The sequence below is a fragment of the Drosophila eugracilis genome, unplaced genomic scaffold (assembly GCF_018153835.1).
Source record: "Drosophila eugracilis isolate 14026-0451.02 unplaced genomic scaffold, ASM1815383v1 contig_2154, whole genome shotgun sequence".
Lineage (NCBI taxonomy): Eukaryota > Metazoa > Arthropoda > Insecta > Diptera > Drosophilidae > Drosophila > Drosophila eugracilis.
The window spans coordinates 93,022-120,675 of record NW_024573038.1 but is presented as its reverse complement, the minus strand read 5'-3'; the positions used below and the strand labels follow the sequence as shown (position 1 = coordinate 120,675).

General features: G+C 34.0%; 1 protein-coding gene across 25 annotated transcripts in view; it reads left to right on the top strand.

The window, feature by feature from the left end:
* LOC108118341 (B-cell receptor CD22) overlaps positions 1–27,654 on the top strand; it is a 65,965-nt gene that overhangs the window by 21,403 nt on the left and 16,908 nt on the right. For 19 of the 25 annotated variants that reach the window (XR_005993726.1, XR_005993727.1, XM_041818253.1 and 16 more), the window contains 12 exons: positions 7,336–7,434; positions 7,493–7,652; positions 8,221–8,332; positions 10,690–10,871; positions 10,969–11,144; positions 12,262–12,393; positions 12,464–13,393; positions 15,116–15,245; positions 15,300–15,395; positions 15,452–15,610; positions 15,688–15,770; positions 16,942–17,128. Coding sequence is in view for 23 of the 25 variants with exons in the window: in XM_041818253.1 (XP_041674187.1) it covers positions 7,336–7,434; positions 7,493–7,652; positions 8,221–8,332; positions 10,690–10,871; positions 10,969–11,144; positions 12,262–12,393; positions 12,464–13,393; positions 15,116–15,245; positions 15,300–15,395; positions 15,452–15,610; positions 15,688–15,770; positions 16,942–17,128 (2,446 nt within the window). In the remaining 2 variants the exon portion in view is untranslated. The remainder of the gene's footprint in view (positions 1–7,335; positions 7,435–7,492; positions 7,653–8,220; positions 8,333–10,689; positions 10,872–10,968; positions 11,145–12,261; positions 12,394–12,463; positions 13,394–15,115; positions 15,246–15,299; positions 15,396–15,451; positions 15,611–15,687; positions 15,771–16,941; positions 17,129–27,654) is intronic. The other 6 variants (XM_041818266.1, XM_041818250.1, XM_041818251.1 and 3 more) reach the window with 2 other exon arrangements.

Sequence of the window (27,654 nt, the reverse complement as noted above, 5' to 3'; positions counted from 1 at the left end):
TGAAATATGATTTGTCGGGCAACAATCGATATACAAACTTTGGTCACTCTTAAGCTACCCTTTTATTGCTTTATGCGATATTTTCTTATGTATTCTTTCTTCTTGTATCTGCTTTTGAAGACGTCACCACATATTGTCGCGCAGCCTTATTAAACATATAAACTTATAAGTTACTCATGTTAAACATACAGCTTCTTATCCGAGTTCCACAATAAATAAAATATCATATAACCAACATGTATTAACCCGTTGCAAAATATTGTTCGCTCGATTTTCTGCAACTTTCGGAAACGGCCTTACTGTTATTTAACATTTAGCACACGTTTCGCACGCAAGATCTCGCATTCACTAGATCGATTCTACTTTTCTTCCATTGCATGCGTACATTTCCACGATCTTCTGCCATCATGCTATTACTGCTGGTCAATGTTGTTTTCTCTTGGTGTTCCTTTACAGTTGTAAAACTAGTGCGGTCGCAACAAAGATGCGTCGTTGCTCCACTGTCCAAGCACCAAACACTCTCTTGGGACTCTCCGAACTCACTTGACCCATAAACGAAAACAGAATAATTGCGAGTATTCTCTTTTTTTCTCCTTTTTTCTTTTCGGCCTTTTCCTTTTCGCGACAATTTACAGCTATATGCACATGACGACCGCATGACCAACACGCTCTCTTGTTTCTACCTTTGTTCTTCCATTCGGTTTTTGCAACAGTTTTTTTTTAATTCGCGACGCGAACATTTTTGTCTCTTTCTCAATCTATCGCGCGTCTCAACAGCGACAACAAAATTTTCGAGGGCGTACCTCAGTTTAGACAGCAAAAAAATAACTGTAACCACTTCGGGCAGCAAAACCCCGATTTCGTTCATATTCTCCATAATATCAGAAAACTTGTTTATACGCGATCCAATATTGTCTTCGTCTGCCATTTTCATGCGAAGCATTTGCCGAAGTAGAAATACACGCTGCGCCGGTCCCCGTGACCTACATATGTACATATGTATGTATTGGTAGAAGCCTTTCCAATGTTTTCGCTGCTGTAACACAATGCTTACATGATTTATTTGAGACAGTTTTATGTGTAACATCATGCTCGCAAGAGTTTCATCTTTTATATCAAATGCAGCCTTAACTTCTTCACTGTCATCTTCATTCTTTCAAGTCTTTCTATAATATCATACTCGGATTCATATTTCGTGTTTAGTCGCAACTCACCCTTAAGTCCAGAACTTTTCATGCAGGAAATCATACGCACACAACCACAGCCGTTTTTAGCGCGAAGCCATCCACCCCGCCTTAAGTCCAGAACTTTCCACGCAGGAATTAGTTCACTTTTGCCGCGAGTAGCAAGCACGACCGTCAAAAACTCTTTATACCCGTTACACGTAGAGTAAAAAGATATATTAGATTCGTTGAAAAGTACATATGTAACAGGTAGAAGGAAGCGTTTCCGACCGTATAAAGTCTTGATCAGTGTCAATAGCGAAGACGATTGAGCCATGTCCGCCTGTCCGTATGAACGCTGAGATCTCAGGAACTATAAGCATGAAGATTCTTGAGGTCCATACGCAGCGCAAGTTTATTTCCGCATCTTGCCACGTCCACTCTAACGCCCATAAATCACTAAAATAACTTAAATCTCAGGAACAATTAGAGCTAGAAAGAAATTCAGTATGTATGTATAATCTTGGGGTGCCAGCGCATCTTATGCTGGAACCATTATCCGGCCACACCCACTCTCACGCCCACTAAGTTCAAAAGACGGTTTTCGCATTTTCTAGAAAAGCTTATATCTCGGTAACTATAAGTGATAAGAAGTTCGGATCCGATCAAGCCATGCCCACTCTAACGCCCACAAAACCCGAAAAACCAAAAATGCAAAAATCTCGCGAACTATAAAAGCTACAAAGTTATGGTTAAGATTACGTATTTAGGAGATGTCACTGCAACTTGACACGAGGTTTCATCCGGCTACGCCCATTCTAAACACAAACTGCGGAAAACTGTGGCGTCTATAATATTATTATAACTTATTTTTGTTATTATCTATCGATTTACCAAAGATTTTTCAATTTTTTTATTTATGAAGAAATTTAAGTCATAAGGCCTCATATGGGCAGTGACGTCCCTATCAGTTACTCAACATACTTTCTCTGACAATAGGTGGCGCCTTGTGAATTTCCACTAGCAAAGTTAATATTTTAAAATTGTGTAAGACAGTAACGGGTATCTTATAGTCGCGGCACTCGACTGTAGCGTTTCCTCTCGTTTTCTATACCTTTCGCGCAGTAAAGTCACTATGGGTCCATAACCTAATGGAAATGTGACAGCTTTTTAGAGTTCTTAGATGACCAAAAAGAAAAGCGTCCAGACAAACGGCGTTGCCCTAATATTCCATATTTCTAACACCAACCTAGATGTATCTATATACTTGATCAGGGTCAATAGCCAAGTCGATTTAGCCATGTCCGTCCGTCTGCCCGTGAAAGGCAGAGGTTCCAGGAAGTATAAGAGATACGAAATTGGGATTAAGCATGCAGATTCTGGGGATCCCTACGCAGCGGAAGTTTTTTTAGCAGCCTGCCACGCCCCTCCAACGCCCTCAAAAACTGAAATCGGTAAAATCTCAGGAACTATTTGATATGTAAAATTATCAATTATATTATTATTATTAAAAGTGGTAGCGCATCTTAAGGCGGTACCATTACCCACGCCCACGCCCACCCATCCGTAAGCTCGAAAAACGATTTTCGCTTTTTATAGAAACGCTGAGATCTCGGTAACTATAAGTGATAAAATGTTAAGATTAAGCATGCACTTTCTAATAATACCCCTTAGCGTATAATTTTTTCCGTATATGGCCATAAAGCGCGAAAAACTGAAAAAGAATTAATAAATAGTATTTACCTAAAATGTGAACTGCACGGAAGCAACAGTCTCTGTGGACAGACACTGTCATACTAAGAACTGACCCTAACTGGACTCCCAATTCGAAAATATAAACAAGAATAAACGGTATAGTCAAGTGCCGCGACTATAAAATACCCGTTACTGTTTTAAACAATTTTAAAATATTCATTTTGCTTGTGGAAATAGACAAGGCGCCACCTTTTGTCAAAAAAGCATTTTTATTTACTGATGGTCACGTCACTTCCCATGTGAGGCCTTATAACCTACATTTCTTTATAAACAGCGAAAAAATGTTCCGATTTGAAAAATCTTTGGTAAATCGATGTTAACAAAAATATGTTATACAAGGTTAATATTATGGACGCTACAGTTTTCCGCGGTTTGTGGGCGTTAAGGTGGGCATGGCTGTATGAAAATACCATTTTGAGCTGCGATGTCATCTCAACATTTAAGAGTTTTTGATTTTCCGCATTTTATGGGCGTTCGAGATGGTGAAAAAATAATAGGCATTGGGAGCATCATTAGAAACTGCATGCTTAATCCCTTAATCACTTATAATCACTTTTACTTACCGAGATCTCAGCGTTTCTATAAAACGTTGGCGTTGCCGGATAGTGGTTTCACCTTGAGATGCACTGCAGAGAACGGCAAGGGTACACCCAGACAATGAGTGCACCCGAATCATTTGTGCCTTTTCGTCACTCAGATCGGCACCCTACAATAAGGGTGGGTGTCTTGCACAGCTCATTTCCAATCTGCACTTGCGCACCCAGTACTCTCTTGCACAGACACCCAACACACTCATAGCAAATGAAAGTAGTGTCTGACACACCCATGAGACCATTATTGGGATTTCCTTCCTTCGTTTCATGTAAAATTATTCAACCCTAATGACCTGCTCATCAGAGAACGTCAAGGGTGTCTTTTTTCGGCACCCGAATCACACTCATACATTTCGAGTGTGTGTCGCACTCATGAACAGCAAGAAAAGAGCACACACCCGGAGTGCACAGATCGCTTTGTGCGTTTAGGGTGTTTGCGTTTTTGACACCCGCTCAATTCTAGGCACATGATCCTAATGCACAGACACCCGACACACTCATAGCAAATGAAGCGAGTGTCTGAGACACCCATGTTTTTGGGAAAAGTGAGTCGGGTGTCTTGAAAATGAGTCGAGTGTCTTGAAATGATTCGAGTGTCTTGAAATGAGTCGGGTGTTTCGGGTGTCTTCAGCTGTATTGCATGAGCAGGTCATTGAGGGTTGACCGAATAATTTTACATGAAAGGAAGGAAGGAAATCCCAATAATTTAATCTTAGAAAAGTATATTTCTAATAATACAAATTATTGCCGTCTTCAGTAACTAATATTAAAAAATAAGAGTTTATAATCATTACAAGTATTTAATGACAAAGTCTTAAAAAACCCAAAAAAACGTACATTGCATCAATATTTTAGGATTTTCCGTGTTGTTATCAAACCATCTACCTGCAAATGTATTCCCGTTTTTGCAGATGCGTATAAGAATACAGATCATAAGTCAATTGCACTGCGAATATCAGGTAGATGGCCTGACATGGAAAATCCTAAAATATTTGGCCTTTTTTAAGGGGCCATTATTGGAATTTCCTTCCTTCCTTTCATGTAAAATTATTCGGTCAACCCTCAATGACCTGCTCATGCAATACAGCTGAAGACACCCGAAACACCCGACTCATTTCAAGACACTCGAATCATTTCAAGACACTCGACTCATTTTCAAGACACCCGACTCACTTTCCCAAAAATCATGGGTGTCTCAGACACTCGCTTCATTTGCTATGAGTGTTTAGGGTGTCTGTGCATTATACTCATGTGCCTAAAATTGAGCGGGTGTCAAAAACGCAAACACTCATAACGCACAATCCGATTTGTGCACATTCAAAATGTGCTGTGCAAGACACTCACCCTTATTTTAGGGTGCCGATCACACTCTGAGTCCCGAAAAGGCACATATGATTCGAGTGCACTCATTGTATGGGTGTACCCTTGCCGTTCTCTGCTGCTCATGCAGGTCACACTCAGATCAGTTGAAGACACCCGAAACACTCGAATCATTTGAAGACACCCGACTCACTCATCCCAAAAACATGGGTTTTTCAGACACTCCCTTCATTTGCTATGAGCATTAGAATCATGTGCATAGAATTGAGTGGGTGACAAAAACGCAAACACACAAAGTGATCTGTGCACTCGGGTGTGTGCGCTTTTCTTGGTGTTCATGAGAGCGACAAACACTCGAAATGTATAAGTGTGATTCGGGTTCCGAAAAAAGACACCCTTGACGTTCTCTGATGCACTGGCATCTCAAGAGAATACATACTTAATCCCAACTTTCTAGCTTTAAGAGGTTTTGAGATTTCAGCGATTTTAATTTTTCGGGATTTATGGGCGTTATAATTGGCGTGGCAGGATGCTGAAATAAACTTGCGCTGCGCAGGACCTTGAGAATCTGTCTGCTTAATCTTAACTTTTTATCGCTTATAGTTTTTGAGATTTCAGCGTTCATACGGACAGATGGACATGGCAAACAAATTTACCTAGCAACTCTCGAACTTATTTGTACTCGTTAAGTAAAATATAATAAATATAATCGTTAAAAAGAATGTAACAGGTAAAATGAGCTTTTCCGACCCAATAAGCATTAAGCATTAAGTTTGACCATGTATAGATTGTTTTGTAATAACTAATTTACAATATCTTAAGATATGTACAACCTACATCGCTCGCTTCGCTCGGCACGCTTGCCTTTAAATGAGAAGGCTGGCCGTCGCGCTCCGCTTCTCAAGCTTGGCTTATGTTTCAAGCGCGGGCAAAATAAAATATTTTTCGTTTAGGTTTCTATTCAACATTTATTGAAGTGCTCTATAATTATGACTATGATTTATATTTTTCCATCAGGTGCGTAAGCGAATTAAACAGTTGATTTTCCAACGGGCGAGCAGGCCAATAGAGCTGCCCATGCGAGAAGCATGTACTCTCCAAATTATTATCCTTGTGCTTTGTTGATAGTCATGCATGGAATAGCCGTCGAAATCATTGGGATACGTGGCAACAGTACGTCTTAGCATTTGAATTTCCCAGTCAAAATTGTTGTTTCGATAATATTGTTAATCAGTTTCTTGGCTAAGAGCGTGGTTCCATTGCAAAGTCGAGGTGGATTTATATTTCTAAGATGAACGATGGGTTCGCCAATTATCTAGCAGTGTAAGACCAAGCGCTTCCAATGCTTTCTTGTGACACATTCGTCCCATATAATAATTTGACACATTTTGGAAACTCTGCCCATTTCAGAGTTTTTGTTGAGGTTGCATATTGAAGCCTATGTTTTGTTGCCGGTTCCAAATTATGCAATGGCCAGTGCAATATTATTTTCTGATCGTATGGTTCCCAAAATTAGCGATAGAAGAAAAGTCTTGCCATTACCACCGGGCGCATCTATGAAAAACAGTCCACCACTTTGTTCTGTGATTGCACGCATATACGCAGCGCGTTGTTCTGGAACCAACTGCGGAAGTTTGGTTTGGAAGTTTTGTTTACATTCAATTTTATATATAGATAGATAGAAGGTAATATATATAATGAAATGCTTGATCATTCGTAAGTTTAAAAAAATATAATTTTATTTTTATTAAACCGAATTATTACAAGGTTCTTTGATGAAGAACACCAGCTCGAACAATTTCGTGTCTTGAAATGAACTTCACTGGGTGTTGAGTTTTACAGTAGTTTTTAGATTTATAAACTTTACTTTTGTGTGCCGATTATAATTATGCTTAAACGCGTACCGATGATAACTGATTTCGAGCGTTAAATGTCTTAAACTGATTTTATCTTAAGTCTTAATTTTTTATGAAGCCTTGGTTTTGCGCTTTTACAATTATTATGTTCTCTGAGAGAACTTTCTTATATCTAAGCTTTATTCTCTTGTATTCAAGTTCGATACTCTTGAATACAAGATTTCTCTTTTTAATTGTCCGTAACAGGACTCCTACTTTAACCTTGATCGTCTATGGAAAATTTCGGTGTGAATGTTTAGTCTAAGAGTCTGAGTAATAAGACTCTCTTGTTTTTCAGTTGCAGTGTGGGAAAAGAATTTAGGCCTGCGATCTGTCTGTGTTTAAATATAGGTCCGGGGTGTTTAGATAAAGGTCTGCGAAAGTTTATCTTTTTCCCATGGTCGATTAAGTTTACATAAAAGTATCTATATCTTGCTTATGACTAAAGTGGAGGTGACGAGGTTATTATGGATATGTCACTATATATATTTTAGTAATGTTGTAAATTCATTCAACATAATTATAAATACGACATTAAAATATAATCAGTATGAAAATCGCTAAAACAATTTTTTCTAAATATATACTGAACGAACTATTTTTTTTTAGATTCACGGGGCTCGACCAGCTGTTAATCTTACATGGTACAATTCCAGTACCGTAATTAGTGCTGATGAAAATGACCTAACTGAAATTCGGATTAAATCGGTAAAAATAAGTTTTGTAATCGCCTTATTGATATTTTTATATAATATATTTATCATAGTTCGAAAAGAATGATGGCACATATCACACTCAATCAGAACTAATTTTTAACGCCACTCGCTTTGAGAATGATCGAGTTTTTCGTTGTGAAGCTGAAAATGTGGTTTTACAAATCAATCGTGAGAAACCAATTTCATCAGCATTAACACTCGAAGTTTTATGTAAGTGAATTAATAATACTTTTAAGATGAGTTGTGCTCCAGTACTACAAATGAAAAATTAAATGTTGAAATTTTTGGATTTTGAGAAAAGCCAAAAAACATTTTGTTAATCCGAAAAATGGCTGTACTCATAAAATATTTTTGCACGTTATGGTATTTAAATTCGTTATAAGAATAACTAGTTGAATTGATCTAGCCATGTCCGTCGAAATATGAATTATTTAAGATTACACTTTTTTGTGTTTTTGCTTTTAAATCAAACGACTCTTAATGTCGAAGGAAATTCGCTTAAAAATGTTGACTTTTAAAGTAGTTTTTTGACGGCTTTTGGTTTGGGATCTAAATCTTTTTACACTCTAAGCCAATGCATTACTTCTAGTTAACAAAACACATCTCAATACCAAGTAAAAAAGAAACGGAAACATATGATAAACTTATAATATGTTATTACTTATTTTTTTAAATTAGTATTATTAAAACTACGGAAACTAAGATATACTGGAACACAGGTCACTTAAGAATACGGCATACATTTTCTTAATACAATAATTTTTTTAATTTTCTCTAGATCCCCCCGTTGTTAAAGTCAGTCCAACTAGTATTAATGTTAATACAAGTGAAGTAGTTCTTCTTAATTGTGAATATGTAGCAAATCCTGCTTCTTTAACACATGTTGAATGGTAAGTAGATTTTAGATACATCATTCGTAGATTTGTATGACCTAAGACCTATAGGTTCTTTACGCGTAAGTTATATTTGAATTGCTTTTATTTTAACTGTACAAAAGAAATATAAATACATTTAATTATGAACTTACGGTGCGCTATGCATATTTTCGTTTTTATAATCTTAAATTCTTAATAAGTTCCAAAATAATAACATTTTAAATCAAATTTAAAGAAAAACAAGAGGAAACGCTATAGTCGAGTACCGCGACTATAAGATAGCCGTTACTGTTTTACACAATTTTAAAATATTCATCTTGGTAGTGGAAATTACCCAAGCGCCACCTATTGTCGGAGAAAGCATGTCGAGTAACTGATAGTGATGTCACTGCCCATGCCTTATAACCTAAATTGCTTCATAAGAAGCGAAATAATGTTCTGATTTGAAAAATCTTTGGTAAATCTATAGATATAAACAGAAATAAGTTATACAACGTCAAACGAAGGCATTCATAATATTATTATAGACGCCACAGTGATCCGCGTCTTGTAGGCGTTAGAGTGGGCGTGGCCGGATAAAAACTCGTGGGAAGTTGCAGTGGCATCCCTAAAATACGTATTCTTAAGCTTTCTAGCTCTTTTAGTTCTCAAATTTTTTGCATTTTTGGTTATTCGGGTTTTGTGGGCGTTAGGGTGAGCGTGGCTAAATGGAAAAAAAAACAATTCGCATTTGGGGCATCATAAAAATCTACATGTTTAATCCGAACTTTCTATCACTTATAGTTACCGAGATATATTGTCTTCTTGAAAATGCGAAAACCGTCTTTTGAGCTTAGCGGGCGTAAGCGCTGGCATCTAAAGATTGTAACATGCCAAATTTCAACATTGCATCTCTATTAGAGACCGTTTTTTGTCAATATCTATAGATTTACCAAAAATTTATCAAATCAGAACATTATTTCGCTATTTATAAAGAATTGTAGGTTAGAAGTCGTCACATGGGCAGTGACGTCACTATCACTATCGCGGCACTCGACTATAGGGTTTCTTCTTGTTTTTTATATGACGAGTAAAGTATAAGGAAATAAGGTCTTGGAGAGAATAATAATTTAAACTCATATTATTTTTTCAAGTTTTTATATAAAGAGTAGGCTATAAGGTTGTATCGTTTTGGTCGGAAAGTATGAAATACATAGGTACATAGGTAATTTGGTATATTGAATAATAGCCGCGTCGATTTAGTCATGTCTTTAATGTGTCTCGGAGCATAGGGACTTGCTCTCATAAGCTTTGAGCGCTCGCCGCGATATTACACTAACAATTTTTTTGTTTTCCTCTTTCCGCCTCATTCCGTCACCAAAGGCAAAATATTTTGTTCTTGTTTCTTCCTGGAACATCTTCGAGCACTTGCACTAGAATTCATTCCTTATACCTTCTGTTTGCAATTTAGAGTATATTTCGAATTTGGAGGGTTAGTAAAATGGGTGATGATTTTTCTCTCTCAGTACACAGCTCAAACCGACAAAAAAAACGTCAGAAAATATGTGCACGCTTTCTTGTATTTGTGTTAAGAGACGATTTCGAGCACCCCAGGTATAAGACAGTGACGTCACTATCAGTTACTCAAATTGCTTTCTCCGACAGTGGGTGGCGTTTTGGGAATTTCCACTAGCAAAATTAAATCGCGGCACTCGACTATAGCGTTTCCTGTTCTATTTTGTTGATTCTGAGTACCCATAACACTTTGTGAGCCATTGCTTCCCTTAAACAGAATTTGTTTTTAAACCATTGTTTTGAAATTAACAAAATTAACGTCAAAAAAGGCGACTGCAATAAAACTAGCACTATCTACATATGTCTTAGGCCCGGGATTTTTCAGACCGTGTGCTACATGTCGCAACTCTCTGGTTCTTATAATTCCTGAGATCTGAGTTAGCTCTTATAGTTCTCCACGTTTTGTGGACATTAGAATGTGGGTGGTCAGGTAGGGAAAAATAATACACTTGGAAAAGCAAATTTATTATTTTGAAATTGCTTAAAACAGTAATCAGATACCAATAAACTACAATCCATAATTAGGAATGGATTAAAACTAAATTACAAATAATATTAAAATAATAAAAACGACGAAAATAGAAGTTCCTAGCCAATCACCTAAATATATACAAAATATAATACATCTCATTTGAGCGCTTGGTCACGGTTTTCTAACATAAAAACCGATTTTTCATCTATTTTACTTACTATATAAACTTTTCTGCTGAAAATGATAAACCGCCCACAGTAATCAATTTACGCTTCTGTCTGGAAAATATCAGCCGAAATGAAAAACAATTTTAAAATATATACATAGACGATTTTTTAACTTTTAGGTACCGCAATGATGATTTGGTGAATGTAAATGTAACGAATCATTATAAAGGCGGGAATTCTGAGAACGTGGCTCTCGTTATAAAGTCTGCAGGAAAAGAAGACATTGGAAATTATTCCTGTGAATTATCAAATACTATTGGCAAAGGAACATCTAATCGAAAAATCAATCTGGACGTGCAGTGTAAGAATATTGAATATATATATTATATTTAGAAATGTACATGTTTTATTCTTATTATAATTATATTATTGTAATATTACTTTAAAATATTTTATAGATGTTCCAAGTGTAGAGATTCTTATGATACCAGAGGGGCCTGTAAAGGAAAGCGAGGAATCAAATGTCACGCTTTTTTGCAATGTATTAGATGCCAATCCGCTAATTCTTACCAAAGTGAGGTGGTATGCAAACTCTACCCTTCTTAAGGAGCTTCCAGACTGTGAAGAAACAAGAGTATGTAAATGTGTTACTTGAAAACGTTATTAAACAATTTTTAAGAAACGAATTAAAGTATACAGCCAATAAGCTATTTCATTTGAACAATATTTTACATATTTTATAATTATAAAAGCTAAGATAATTTATAATTTCGTATATACGTGATATATAAATATATATGTAATATGTATGTATTTATGTAATATATAAATATATATATATGTAATATACTCGTATATGAATATATATATAACGCTATATATATATGTTCTACTTTTTGATCAGTCTATATCAAATGGGAAGTGATTGTTTTGAACACCCGTTTTTTATTTACACTTTGAGCAATTGTTTCAATGGCATCTCTTAAATACGTATTTTTAAACACAAGTTTCTAGCTCTTATAGTCCCCGAGATTTTCGAATTTTTGGTTTTTCGGGTTTTGTGGGTGTTAAAGTGGGTGTGGCTTGATCGGAAAAGAGCAATTCACATAAGGGGCGTCATAAAAACCTACATGCTTAATTCGAACCATCTTATAGTTACCGAGATATGGGCGCATGGGTGGGTGTGGCCGGATACATACTGATGCGCCTTTCAGTATGTATAATCTTTTGATGCGCCTGCATCCAAATATTATACATACTGAATTTCAACTTCCTAACTCTAATAGTTCCTGAGATTTAAGCGAGTTTAGTTTTCTGCGATTTAGAGAGGGCGTGGCAGGATGCTGAAATAACCTCGCGCTGCTTATTGACCTCAAGAATCTTCATGCTTAGTCTCAACTTTGTATCTTTTATAGTTGATCCTGATTGACCGGATTGATCGTGATCAAGAATATATATACTTTATAGGGCTTGAAACGCTTCCTTCAACTGTTACATATAATACTTTTCAACGAATCTAGTATACCCTTTTACTCTACGAGGAACGAGTATAAAAACGGGTAAAAGGAAATATTATTTTCCTTTAAGAGTGCCACTCAAATTAGTATAAATTTTTGAACACGACGTCGAATCAAGTCAATGTTCATGTGTCCGAATGAAGTAGAAATATGCGATAAGCTTACTAATGCGTTTATTTCAGAGCCCTGCTACGCCTTCTTCTTACAATTCTTATTTGTTATATTTATTTTTAGGAGGATCTATGCCATATAGATCCAAGTAAGCTCTTATTAGAGAGTATTGGACGCGGCTTCTTCTACAACTATTCATGCGAGGGATTTAACTCCGCTGGCTGGGGTCCACGTAGTGAAGACAAAGAACTGATGGTTAGTCTAAATTGATTTCGGATAAGTCATTGAATTTAGAATGTACATTTTTAATGAATATTCCTAACAGGTACATTACGAACCGGGACCTGCTATACTATCTCATTTTCCTTTAGTCGCCGTAAAAAAAAAGAGTGTCACATTCTCGTGCTCTGTAGATGATCCAGGATATCCTGATTCAAATAGGTTTGTAGAACGTCAGGCCAACCAGATTTACAAAATTAGAAAAACTCAACACGCACCACTTATTGATTTTCATACCGTCCAAGCATTGCAACCGCAGGAAGCCGACATAGCTTTCGAAGCGCTGCTGCTGCATAAGGACCAAAAGCAACTTCAGTCCATTGTTCCGTCACAAATATCATTCCGAACACGAGAAGCTACCCACCAAGCCCATGAAATTAAAGAAACTCATGCTATTATCGACTTACATTTAAACCATTCACTTTGTACATTACTCACGCTCACCACCTATATGCCACAATCGCAAATCATAATACTTTACACGGGGGTGCAACAAATACCCGATTCGAATGCCTCCACATCGTCCTATACTGTTTATGGAAAAAGAGGGAAATTTTCGTTTGTTGCTCAAATAGTTTCGAAACCCAACAGATTCCGTTGGCTGCGTGGAGGTCGAGGTCCTCTGCAGGACATTGTAACAAAGGACTGGACGGTGGAACCAGTTGGTCTCGATAGCCGGACTAATTATTCTTGCTACGCATATAACGAGGGGGGTAAAGGTGTAATGGCTACTGTTAACTTGGAGGTACACGCACCACCGTTTTTCATCAAGAACTTGCCACCTTATACGGGAATGCTGCATTCTTCGTCCAATGCAACCTTGACTTGTCGCATTGAATGCGTCCCGCGCTGTGAAATATCTTGGCAAAAAGATGGTGATCCAATAGAGCGAAACGATACCCGATACATTATAAAGGAAAAGTACATGGAAGCATCACCAGCCACTGGTGACTTCGAAAGCATGCTATCAGTGTTGGTAAGTTTAATAAACTTATATGTATATTTTTTCCTTTGTCCGCACCCGTTACTCGTTGTGTAAATATTATATATAAGGATTTAGCCGTGTTTGTTTGTGCCGAATCTAAAGCCCACAAAACGCGAAAAACTGGTGCATCCATAGTATAATACTTTAAGTTTTTGTTTGACTTTTAATATATTTGTTTCGTTCATATCGATGTATGATGTATTTTTCCATATACCGATGTACCAACACTATTTAAAACCTAAACATAATTTTACAATTTATTAAAAAAATTATAATGCGTCAATTTGGGAAGTGACGATACCGTCAGCAGATGTCAGTAAAAATTTCTTCTGACATAGTATTTTGAAATTGCTACTCTAAGATTTTATAGCGTTAATACTAACTGATCTAATACTATTGCTGATAAAAAATATATGAGAATTTATTTTATGAATAAAAACGCTTCTTTCTTAAATCAACCATTTTCTGCCAACCAAAAATACCACAATTAGCTCCTACAAAGTAAACTAAAGCGGTTGAGCATTTAGAAGAGGCTTTGTGCAAGACCCGGACGCCGACCTAGCAATATATAAAACTTGTAAAGGATATAATATTATATTATGTTATACTATATTATTACTCGTAAAATAATAGGGTAATGGATAGAATTTAAGGTAGTCATGTCCATATGAACACTGAGATCTGGGGAACTACGAGTAAAGCTCAAGTTAAAATCAGCACACTCTTGTTATACCCGATACTCGTAGAGTAAAAGGAAATACTAGATTCGTTGAAAACAATGTAAAAGTTAGAAGAAAGCGTTTCCGACCCTATAAAGTATACTTATATATTCTAGATCAGTGTCAATAGCGAAAAGATTAAGCCATGTCCGTCTGTCCGAAAGACGAACCCACCAAGCTCGAAAGACGGTTCCCATTTTGGAGAAAAGCTGATACCGCGGTTGACAGTGATAGAAAGTTCGGATTAAGTATGTAGTTTTTTATGATTCCCCAAATGCGATTTTTTTCCGTCTGGCCACGCCGACTCTAACGCCCAGAAACCGCGGAATACTGTGGCATCCATAATATCATAGTTTATGTCCTCGTTTGACCTTGTATAACATATTTTTGTCAATATCTGTTGATATACCAAAGATTTTTCAAATCGGAACAATGATTCGCTATTTATGAAGAAATGTGTCATAAGGTCTCACGTGGGCAGTAACGTCACTATCAGTTTCTAAACAGGCTATCTCTGACAATAGGTGTCGCTTTGTACATTTTCAGTAGCAAGATGAATATTTTACAACAGTAACGGGTATCTAATAGTCGCGGCACTCGACTATAGCGTTTCTTCTTGTTTCTAAGACTGTAACTGGGTCTGTAAAACTACAACTGATAGATATGCAGTTTCCAGAGACGCCTGCGCAACGAAAAAACGGTGGGATCTCGGGACCTACAAGGTCTTGACAGTTTGGACTAAGCAAGTTTATTGTGTAAATCTTGCAATGCTGAAGGTTTCCTTATAATTTTGCCATGTCCACTGTCAAGCCCACAATCTGCTAAAACTTTGGTTCAATAATATTTTGATACAGATTTTGGTTTGACCCTGAAAAATTGCCAAAAAATTAGATTTTAGAGTTTGTTCTTTTTTATTTTAAAAAGGTTTCGAACACAATCGAATTTTTAATGCAATGTGTTTTAATTAAATTTTAATTAATAACTGATATTTCAGCACTTCAATATGCCGAATTGGCCTAATGCGAAATTTGACATTGAGGCGGATAATGCGAACTACACATGCGTCTCAAGCAGCAATACTGTGGGTGGTAGCATAAGAAGTCGGACCTATTTTGGCATTGAATGTAAGTGCAATTAATTACTCTTATATAAAAAGAACTCTTATCTTTTTCTAATAGTTGCACCTGACAATACGACGGTTTCGAAGAATAATATTTACGTGCAAGAAGATACTTTATTAGGCCGTGTAACATGCAATTCCCGAGCAAATCCGGGTTAGTAATTTAGCCCATTTAACTATATTTCATTTACCATCTGCATATGTCTTCAGAACCTTCATACAAGTGGTTTTTCAAAAACGAAACTATATCCAATGAATATGCATTAAGTTTAAATAAAGTCATGAAAAAAACTGATAATGGTACATATACCTGCCTTGCTTATAATAAGCATGGAAGTAGCACTGCTGAAACCATAATCATAGTCCAATGTAAGTAAAAGTGTAATGAAAAAGGTGTTCTTAGATAATAATTTATATTCACTAACTACTAATTGATAATTTTGAAGTTAAGCCACGGTGCGAAATCGAAAGGCGCGAAATTGATGATCAGGACACGCTAATTTGTACTGCTTACGGAAACCCTGTAGAGGTAAGTTCAGTATAAATATGTCTTTGCTAGTGTTGTGATTGTATAGGTTTACAGCGATCATTCTAATTAAAGTAATTTTGAATTAAGAAGAATCTTAACGTTTGCGGAGTCTATATTGTTCCAAAGGATTGCAGTTTTAGAAAGACAATGACTATTATATTAAATATACATAAAATATTGAATATATTATATGTTTTCCTTTCTGTTATAAATTTTATGACCAAATATTAAGTGACCGACCATATGAGTCAAATTTTTATCAAAAATACGTTTTTAGTTGAAACTGGGTTTTATCATCTGACCTTGATGAAACTGTTAATACTAATCGACTTGTTAAAAATTATTCAAATCGCAACATTATTTCAAAATTTATTGGGAATTTAATTTACGAGGCCTCACATAGTGATGTCACGGTTATTAAACATTTTTTTTGGAGTAAAATATTAAACCGTTCTCCTAATTGTATCCAGGGCCTCAAAACTAAACAGCTTATTGCTGGCTTATCAAAGGGACTTAGAAGTTAAGCACATTTAATCACATTCCGAGGCTTGGCTTAAGCCAGAGATATCGGATTCTGAAACTTTTTCAAGCGTATTTAAAAAATATATACATTTAAGGTGGCGCTTAAAGAATTTCCACTAGGAAAATTAATATTTTAAAATTTTATAAAACAGTAACGGGTATCTTATAGTCGCGGCACTCGACTATAGCGTTTCTTCTTGCTTAATATACGTAGTGGCTGACAAGTTCGTCCCTATAAACTAAATAATTTATACTGTATTTTTTTTATCGGTTTTTCACTGGAACTTTCTCTTACAAATTATTTAGAGACCACAAGCCCAACGTGCTTTCCTGGGTAGGATGGGTTTTATTATCCTTAAAGTTCCAGTTATCTAATTAGAAGAATGCAGAGGGTAGTTTTCAAGAACTCAGCCATTCCGACGCTGCATTAAAAGTAAAAATAGAATTTTAAGGAAAGATTTCAGAAAAAATTATTATATTATGTATTTGGAAGTATAGTAGTAAGTATGTAGATTTCGATCTTTACTCTTTGAAAGGTGAGTTCTAGTACAATCGATCAAGTACGAGTTCAGAATAAACAATGAATAATTTAATAAAAAACAAATCGAACACTTACATTCTTTAATTTAAATTGATTGATATCTTGCAGGTTGATTTTGCATGGTCAATTAAAGCTGAAAATGAATCTGTTGAAACTTTGGGAAGTGGTGATAAAAAAACTTTTTCGGAAAAGAGTTTTTATGTATTGGAAACGGACTATGCAATTTCTAGGACTTACAGATGTGTGGCCAATAATACGATTGGGTTTGGGCAGTTTTGCGAAATTGAAGTTGCTGGTAAGTATATTTTAAACTTTGGTCTCTAAGTAATGTTGAATATTTATCAATAAGATTTGAATTATTACGCGATTTCAAACATATTGAAGTTTATGTATCATTCACATAAACAAAATATACTACTAATATAAATGTATAGCGACCTGCATAATAGTGATAATGTTTAAACAAGTTGGAAGCTAAAAATAAAATATTCAAGAGTGGCAAAAATCGCCACTTTTTCGAAAACGGCTGTTTAGGGTTGATATCTTTCAGAACATATGTATGTACGAGGTGTGTTCAAAAAGTAAGGTGACTTTTCAAATTTCAAATTTTTCAAATTTTTCGATTATCTTCAGTTTTGGGAACAAGAAAAAGTCACATGGGGCCAAATCCGGTGAATATGGTGGCTGAGGCATTATTGTGGTGTTGTTTTTGGCCAAAAAATCCAAATCCTTTGATCCATATTTTTCGATAGCAAAAAATCGCCGAGCTCGCAAAACAACTTGTAACTTTACGCCTCTCACAACCAAACAAAAGAGGATGTTCCATTGAAACTTGGTACAGATGTTAGGGAAGAGTGTACCAATATAACAAAACAAAAAAATCGATAATCGAAAAATTTGAAATTCGCGAAATTTGAATAGTCACCTTACTTTTTGAACACACCTCGTATATGCTTAATTTTTTCATTATGTCAAAAACTGAGCAAACGAGGAATGGGGAATCGTATTAGGAAGCCATGCTGAGGATCAGTTACTAAACACTACACAGATATACTTACCCGCATTTCTCTACGTGTACGCAAAAAATATCAAAATTAAACTTTAAACTGAAACTTCTAGCGCATTTATAAATATATAAAACTATAATTTTGTATCCTCCATGACATATTTTTTTTTAGAAATATTTAATATTCTTATATATAATATAATACATTAAATTTAATTTGAAACTTAATACCATGAGAAAAATTGGCATACATCTGTTAAAGGTGGCGTGAAATGCATGATTATGAGATTAACGTTCAATCTAATTTTGAGTGCAACATAATAAAAACCCTTTCGTCTGCATTTGCTAACAAACTACAATCAGAAAAATGGTAAATTTAGTTTATTTCCAAAATAACAGCTCATCCAGTAAATTAGCAATTCAGATCAAAGAGACTTTCAAAAATGTTGATAGCGACGCCTTTTGCCGGAATAACATAAAGCATGCTGACGCTCAAAGACCTTGTAAGGTTTTATAACATACATTTTTTATAAAATTTCTACAAAATATTCGAATAAAAAACGATATATATTCAAAACATAATATTATAGAAGGCCCGATCATAAAACGACCTTGAGCTATTCTATCATCTGTTAGATATTCATGCTTAATCACAACTTCATAGCTTTTAAAGTACCCGAGATCTCCAACTACCTTGTACTGTGGTGTATATGCATGGTATATGCATGTTTAGTCCCAACTTATACCTCTTAGCGTTCATACTTATCAAGTATACAAATTTTGATACTTGGTACATTTTGCTAAGGAATACATAACGCCCATTTACTCTGCGACGGATAGCTAGAATATGTAAGCTTAATTCAAAGTCACTTGATGTCCTTGAGATCTCAGCGTTCATACAGAAAGTCTGACAGGAAAACAGACAGGCCTAAAAGTAGCTAGAACATAGAACATAGGCTAATTATAATACATCAGTTTTACATTTAGCTGACTTGATTTTAAAATTTTAAACACTTGTATGCACGGATACTCGGTATGTATGTGTGCGCCTGAGTCAGCTATTCTAAAAGATCCTCCCTACATTAGTTTTCTGGAAGGCGTGACCCTTAATATTATGCTTAAATATTATAAGTTAAACAAGAGATGGTATCGCTCAGAAACATTAAACTAAATTTATAATAGAAACTTTTATTTTACTTTTTGAAATTTTTCTTAAACATTTTAAGTATTTGTTTATCATTATAAGTAAAGTCGTTTTTCTTGAAATTTTTCAGGGAGCAGTTAAGTGATTTATTTCTACATTTAACAAGTCCGAACAACATACAATAATGACCACAGGTGTTAGAAAAATATCCTTGTAGTTGTTGTTTATTAAAAAAATATTTATGGGCGTTTGATTTTAAAAATGTCCTTTTTCTGCGGATATTGACCATATGAATCGAAAAATTAAGCTGACTTAGGGCTATCAAAATAGAAGGCAATCCAATGAGTTCCATGTTTATCTGATGGATCGGAATTCGCAATAATAAGATCCGGATACTTTTTTATAGTTTTAGGTAACTGGTCCAAAGGGAAAACTCCATTAAAAATCGATTGTGTTTTTGCATGCTTTGATAGCAAATATTTAATTTGTAATGTATTCATGTAAAAAGAGTAATCGTATGTTTCTATGCTTATCGATATCAATCGTGGAATCGTATTCGCAGTACACCAGACAACTAACTGCTTCAGTAAGTGGTTTTGAGAATCTTCCTTCGATTCGTATAGTTCCTTGGGTTATTAAATTCGCACAAGCACTCGAATTTGAATGATTGGCAAAAGCCAATATACGTAAAACTGTTTGTGTCAAACATTTCCTTTGTAATTTGCAGACCACGATCATAATGTTTTATCCCACTAGATCTGAATAGCATATTATAGCCCCGTGAGCTCTGAACATTTTCACCATTCGAGTAATCAAACTCCAGAGCTTGAGAAGGAACTTGAACTTCATTCACCAATAAGTTAAATCGTTTAATTTTAAAATGTTCAAAATGAAATAGATCTAAACCACGGTTTCCTGAATATGAACGGTTTATAACCATACAAAAGGCTAGAAAATTGGGTAGCTGCCCAATAACTGCATTGTCTATAGATAATGCATTATTTCCTGGGTATATTGTGAAAGATTTTACTTCAACCTTATTGAAGGGGTATATAGCATTTTTGGTCTGTAAAACTCGATGGTGAGCCAATAAAATGCTTGGGTTAACTGTTTTATAATTCATGAAAAGTTGAGCTTCCAGTATCTTTAAATTTGACTCAGTACCAGTTTCCATTAAATAAAATGCAGTCTTTTCAATATTAAAATTAATTCTTAAATCAACATTATTTACTAGCAGTTTTGGTTGATTAAATATATATAAATAAATTTTTAAGCTTTAGATTGGTATCTGGATAAACATATTCGCCTGCCGTTATTTGTCCAAAATTCGGGAAATATCCTTGGGAGGCTAAGTGACTTTCTGGGGCATCACTTCCATAGTTTAAAACTGTTTGCAAATACGATCTATAATGATAATTATTATCACTCTGCGTTATTTAAATAAACTGAGGAACTTCTAAATATAGAGTGTAAGATATTGTTCACTACACCGACATCGTTTCCTATCACTTTTTCTAAGTTGCACAACAAGTAAATAAACACTTGATAGGTCTCGATTTGTTTTACCATTTCATAAACAGACAAATTCGATTGATGCTGCTCCGTCTAAAGAAGCAATTGGATTATATGAAACTTCTTCAGTTCTTATAATGGAACTTTGCGTGGGGTGTGGTGCAAACAAATCCAGTTCACTCTTCATGCATTCGATATGATTACTCATTTTGTCGTAGAAAAAATATCGCTAATATTTAATTTTCTTATAGTTATTTTTCGTTTATGATGCGGTTTGGTTTGTTTACGCAGTTGCTTGGATGTTAAATGATGTCGTTTTTTTCTGGTGCCTCGCTTTTTACTTCTTTTTTTTTCCTTCTCCGTTTTGGAATCGGGTTTTTTTTATCAATTGCTCTATCTGATAAATTTTTCAAAGCAATTTTGCTCTGTTTTTGCAGGATATTTCTTAAGGGCTTTCGCCCGATTTCATTGATTACAGCCTTTCCAGTAGCAGCAGCCTGACTTTTTATAGCAGTTATACCCGAAAGAAAAAGTGGTTTGATATAATTAAAAAGACCACTAAAAAAGTTCCCGATTCCTGGTCCTTGTTGAACTATTCGTGGTGATACATAAAGACTTCCAATATTGCTTAAACCGCCACCACATTGGTTTAAATAACATTCGTGATAAGATTTCACCATGACGACTGATTTTATTATGAGTAAATAATATTTAAGCTCGTATTATTTAAAGACTTTATAACGTCCTTCTTCTTCTGAAATGTAGAGTAACAAAAATCGGATCTGTTGACGTTTCAAATGAAACCTTATATTCGTTTCAATCAGTAATTAGTATTGAGGTTTCATTTGGTGAACATATATCCAAAGGATTATATTCAATATTTTTAAATTGAATATTTTTTTCTTTTCCATTATAATACATTACTCGAAGACAACGAGGTTTTTTACGGCCCACAGATCTAGATTTAATTATGTCAGTATAAATAAAAAAGAACCCATTTTTAGGTGTTTTTGAATCAAGGCTTACATTTTTATATCTAAATGTTTCAGCATTTACTAAGCTAACAAATTCCGTTTCTTCAGGCATTGGAATTTCTTTTGGAAGTTTGATTAATATAATTATTGAGATACATGTCTATAATACCAACTTCCCAATCATCGTTCATGTCTTGTGGGTGATATTTACAATGTTTGTAAATGCACACTTTACGTTATCAGGAAATACATTCAATAAATCATTACTGAGCAATGTAATAAACATTTCATCTATATTCCCCACTTTTATTATTTAAATTAAGCACTATTGATAAGAAATCCAATTGATTTTGTTTTTTCCTATTTGGTTTTTAGAACGAACCGATGTTATTAACTTTTCACGTCCAGACACATATTTAAGATCTTGAAATGGATTTGAATCTATTTTATATTTTTTCAGCTTTACCCTTAATTTACGTTGTTGATCATTAAGATTCACTTTTGTCACTGCTTTTCTTTTTATATCTTCTTTATCGTCTAAAAAAGAAGTCTCACTTAATTTTCGCTTATCGTTTAACAACTTTGTCCGTTCCTCGGTCTTAAGTTCTCCTTCATCATATCAGTTGTTAAATTTGTAAGGACTTCATTTTTTGGTAATTTTTCTTCATATTTTATTATTGATTCTGAAGTATTCGGTTTTGCATCATCCCAATCAATATTTGAGTTTAATTAATTCTGCTAGATATAGGGGTTGATTTTGAATCAATATTTCGAAAGTTACATGATTTATTACGTTTTTTGTTTTGGTAGTAGCATAATTCTTGCCGTATTTTAATCTATTTGTCATAATCACTTATTTTATTGTTATTCAAAATTGGTAAAAATTTTATATCTTTTAGTTCACTACCCCGGTCATTGTTTACCAGTTTTTGGTATGCGTTGGGATGCATTAGAACTACTTTGCTTAAGTTATGTTTATTTTTAATCATCTTTTAAAATTTTTCCAAAAATTTCGGAAAGCAATTAACTAATTAGAATAGGTAGGAAACCACCCTTCTGAATAAGATCTTTTCTCTTGGAGCTTAGGGTACTCCTTGGACCTGAGAGATATCTCAATGCATTTTTATACTTTTTAAGAGCATTTATATGTGACTTGTAACTTTATGATTGCCTTGTAATGTGTTTAAAACAATCTAATGTTTTTACGATGTCTCTATGACTATTACTTATAATTGCCTTTCGAAGTTTATTGTTTTTTTCGCTTTCAAACGATTTAGATTCTTTTTGTAAACCATTTTCGTCTGAAAAGCACACGGTATATTCGGAATTAAAAATATCCGTTCTTAATCTTAAAAGATCGTTGATTCCTTGAGTAAGATCAATAAGTAAATATCCGTGTGCTTGTTCCGTTACTTCCTTATATAAATAACTCAGTTGGATTTTCAGGATGAATTTGTCTTGCTAAACATTGAAATTGTAGTTTATCACGAGGGTTTTTACACATCACAATATATTTTCTGTTTAATGATATGTCTCGGGTATGCGATGACTTATGGAATATATTTTGAGTTACAACTATTACGGATTAATTCTTATGATGTGATCCTTTTGTAAAGAGCTCACATTAATTTTTATTAAAAGCCCCCATCATCATGTGATCCAATATTAAAAGAATGGAACACCTTTATAGTACTCAACATTATTAAAGTTTGGCTTAGCACTCTCCTCTCCATAACACCAAATAATTCGATTTATTGAAGTATTTAGCAAATCATTTATTGAAGTATTTAGCAAATCATTCTTCTTGTTTATTAAGTTTTCCAAAAAAGTTGTTTTTCCTGATCCTGATGGTCCGCAAATCAACATTGTTAAGGGATGTATAAACTGCGTAAACATTTTATTTATTATTATTTTTTATTATATTTGAAATAGATTTTTTAACTTGTCCTTAAACTACATTAGGTTTATTTATGTTTTTCCTGATCGCGTTTTTTAGAGCAGTTCTTCTCGAAGTGAGTATCAGATCCACAATAATTACAATAAATCAGTTGTGTATATCCCCTTTTGCGCGGATCATTATCAAACAAACCCTTGAATGACTCCATTGTATAAGACAACTTGTAGGTTCAACTATTTATTTATCACTGAAGCTTAAACATACGTTATAGTATTAGAATATACTTCGTAATTTGAGTTTTCCAATATTACAAATAGCTTAAACAAATTATTTAGGGAACACCGTAGAAAATAAAAATTTTGTCCTATGTATTTTACAATTGGTGAAAAATTTGGGTAGCTGGGTTAAGCTTCTTCCGATATCTATATCGATTATGGTTGAACTATACTTATTGAGTGGGGAGAGAATTTCTTCTAGGGCTGTATATGGTATATCTCCAGCGGACCATTCCAAACCATTTATATTTTGTTGATTTAAATGTTGCTGCTTAAGAGTTTCCTTATCCAATTCTTTTATGTTGAATGGCGGTTTGAAATGATAGAAATTTGGTATAACCGTTCCTGCTGGCATGAATGCAAGCTCCTTAACAAAAACTTCTTTGTTGTTTCCAAATAAATATTGAAAATCAACAATAACGCTTGAATTACGATCTATAGTGTTCGTGATGGTTTGAAATTTTGAACTGGACTGGGGGTGTACATGCGAAGGCTTTTTCCTTTATATACCGGACAGATTAGAATAAAGTTTTAGTTAAAATAAAGTGCTCTAACTTAATAGACATGTGTGTACCGAAAAGAAATAAAACTTCACGAAAGAAACAGGATCATGAGGTCATTTTTGGATTCGAATACTATGTTGTACATATTTTAAAAATGAAATGTGGTGTATTCACTTCTAAAAAATGTTTGCCTATGATCTGGATGCAGCAAAGTAAAAGTAATTTTGTTGGATTTGATAAGGGCGAATGTATGCAACTTCTCACATATAAGGAATATATTCAGTTGAAACTGGACCAGTATGACTTCTTGATGCCTGACACAATTATTGATAACCCCTGCATGTCATCTATGAAATGTAATTTTAGATTTAGAAAATCGGATAACGAGTAAGTTTTTGTAATTAATCAGTAAGGTAACAAAATTGAGTTTGACTCTGAGTCCTGGAGATCTTTACTAAGACTTGGAATATTTTTTACAACCTTCTTATGTTGGAATTCAATATTACAACAACAAGTGGTATATCTTTACTACAATCATATTATTCCTAAGTGTGTGTCATTACAAAAGTATGACATTCAGTTAGCTGACTTAGAGGGTTCTTTCGGTAAAGATGTACAAATAGATTAAACACTATTATGTTTTGAAATTTCGAAAAAGATGCGTAACGAATTAAAAAGAGATGTACTTCTATATAAGCAGTCCATATTAACTAAGCAAATATCACTATCAAATAAAAAATAAAACAAAATAAAATAAATCAGCAACTTAAAATGAGTAAAGAACAAGTTGTTGATGAAATTCACAAACCGGCACGAAAAAACTTTTTGCGTCGTAAATTTGTTCAGAAGAGGATTAATGATACATGGCAAATTGATTTAGTTGAAGTGATACCCTTTAGGAAAGAAAATAGAGGGTATAGATATTTATTGACTGTTATTGACACATTCTCGAAGTATGCCTACGCTAAAGCTGTGAAGTCAAAATCCGCAGTGGATGTTACAGAAGCGATGAGAACTGTCTTTAAAGCGAGCAAAAGTAAACCAAAGAATATTCAGTCATATCAAGGAAAAGAATTCTTTAATTCAACATTTAAAACATTAATGAGCACATTTAATATAAATCATTATCACACTTTTACACACTTTTCGCATGTGGAAAATGTTTAGTATGCAAGGAAATTATAAAAGGATTCATAACATAAAATATCTTGTAAACCAGTTTAATCATTCATATCACCGAACCATTAAAATTAACCCTGCTGATGTTTGCATTAAAAATGAGGAGTTCATTTTGAAAACGGTGTATAATTTCTCTAAAGTTTTTCCAAAACATAAATTTTCTGTAGATGATTTTGTTCGAATAAGTAAATACATATAAGGGAGCGTTTATGAAGGGATATGAACCCAATTGGACAACGTAGGTTTTTAAAGTTATAAAAGTTAAGTCTACATATCCAGTAACATATGAGATTCAAGATTACAGAGGCAACTCTATTGATGGGTCATTTTATGAACAGGAACTACAAAAAGTTAAAGATAAGAATGCATTCCTGATAGAAAAAATACTTCAAAGGAAAAATAATCAAGTATTGGTTAAGTGGGGCGGATTTTATTCTAGTCACAACTCGTGGATTTCTGTAAATAAAATTCTTAAATAATAAAACGCAATTAGATATATTGTTGAACATTTATTTATTTACATATTTTTCTTAAAATAAAATTTTAATAATACAAAATATATTTACATATTTACATATATACTTTACAATAGATTATTATCTTGATCACTATTTATAATATGTTCAATTTTATAATGACCATGAGCTAATGTATTACAATTATCTGGTAAAATATATCTCTTATCATCCTTATAGTTAAGACTTATTTTGTTCATAATTTCTGTATACAAAGTATGTGATCTACTACGAATTACACGCTGTGCTCCATAAATTGTTTTTTTATATTTTATACATTCAATATAATCAGTATGACTTAGTTTTTTAATAACAGATTTTTAACTCCTTTAATTTTTTGAACAGATTCTGTTTTATTTTTATCCTTTGCAACTACACAAGAATATGCCTTAGCTTTAAGACCAGCAAAAGAAGTCATAACATCTCCAGCATGTTCATCCTTCATTTTTCCTGGTTCTCTATTATTGGCCTGAATTATTTGGTATTTATTTTCTAACTTATAATTTGAGGTATCAAAGCGATCGGGATTTGCTTTTATAGTCTCATAGAAATCATCCTCTGATGACAAAATAAAGGAGTCTGTATCCATATATATTATTTTCGTAGATGGACTTTTAACTAATAGAAAGTTGTAATAAAATTCATACATAAGCCACTTTGATAATTCTAAAACTGCTACTCCTATGTACGAGGTGTGTTCAAAAAGTAAGGTGACTCTTCAAATTTCGCGAATTTCAAATTTTTCGATTATCGATTTTTTTGTTTTGTTATATTGGTACACTCTATATTGGCTTATCATACATTATTTGTGATGGTGTCGATTCAATTGCCGCTGAATCGGTTCCAAATAACTCAACGCTATGGAAATCATTTCTAGCTATACGTTGCCTAAAGCCTGGAGAATTTTGTCTAGACTCATAATGTTTTACTAGAACTACTTTACTACGCTTTTCAACATTTTCCATAGTTTTCCCGTATACGGCATTATTTATTAACTTTCGAAGTTTTTTTCGAAGTCATTTCGTGCTAATTTTCTTTGATTAGTATTTAAATCAATATAGGGTTTTAACCAGCATGATTGTATAAATGACAAAATCCTATGAATTTTTCGCAAAATCAAACCATGCTGTAAACAAAGCTGAAGCTGTTTTAAATGAATTATGTACCCACTTTTGTTAGTTAAGTCTGCTATCAGTTTGGCCTGCTTGCTTCCTGTGGGAACTTTATTTTCAGGACAAAAAGGCAAATAATTATGAGAGTCATGTTGATTAGGAGGGTATTCCAGGTCAACTTCTATCATATATCCTACATCACCATCAGATAATATATTTTTATAGTCAAATAATGAGATTTTTTCCCTAGTTAAAAATTTTAACCCTGAAAGTGGTAAGGGCTGACTCATAGCCCATCCATATAAATTATTTGCGTCAATGTAATTAAGAAATTATTTCGTTTACTAGAATCAAAGTTATTTGAGTACTTATTATTTGCTATGGAAATCCTCTGCATTGAGTTAAGCCCCCTTTTACAGCTCTTTTTAAAAAGTTATACATATCACCATCACTTATTAATTCTAAGTGTACGTTGGTGCACTTTAACATTGCGTCCCATGATATTGAGGGAGAAGTTACATAGTTTATTGGGTCTAACTTATAAATTCTACGACAAATATTTCGAAAGTTTTCAAAAACATCGGCTAAAATTAAAACGTCACTTTCTAAATAAAGCTTTAAGTAATCCTTTATAGTATTACAATTAAATGTATCCCAAACTTTCTGTGCAAAACTATAATCTTCAACACTACAATATTCATCGC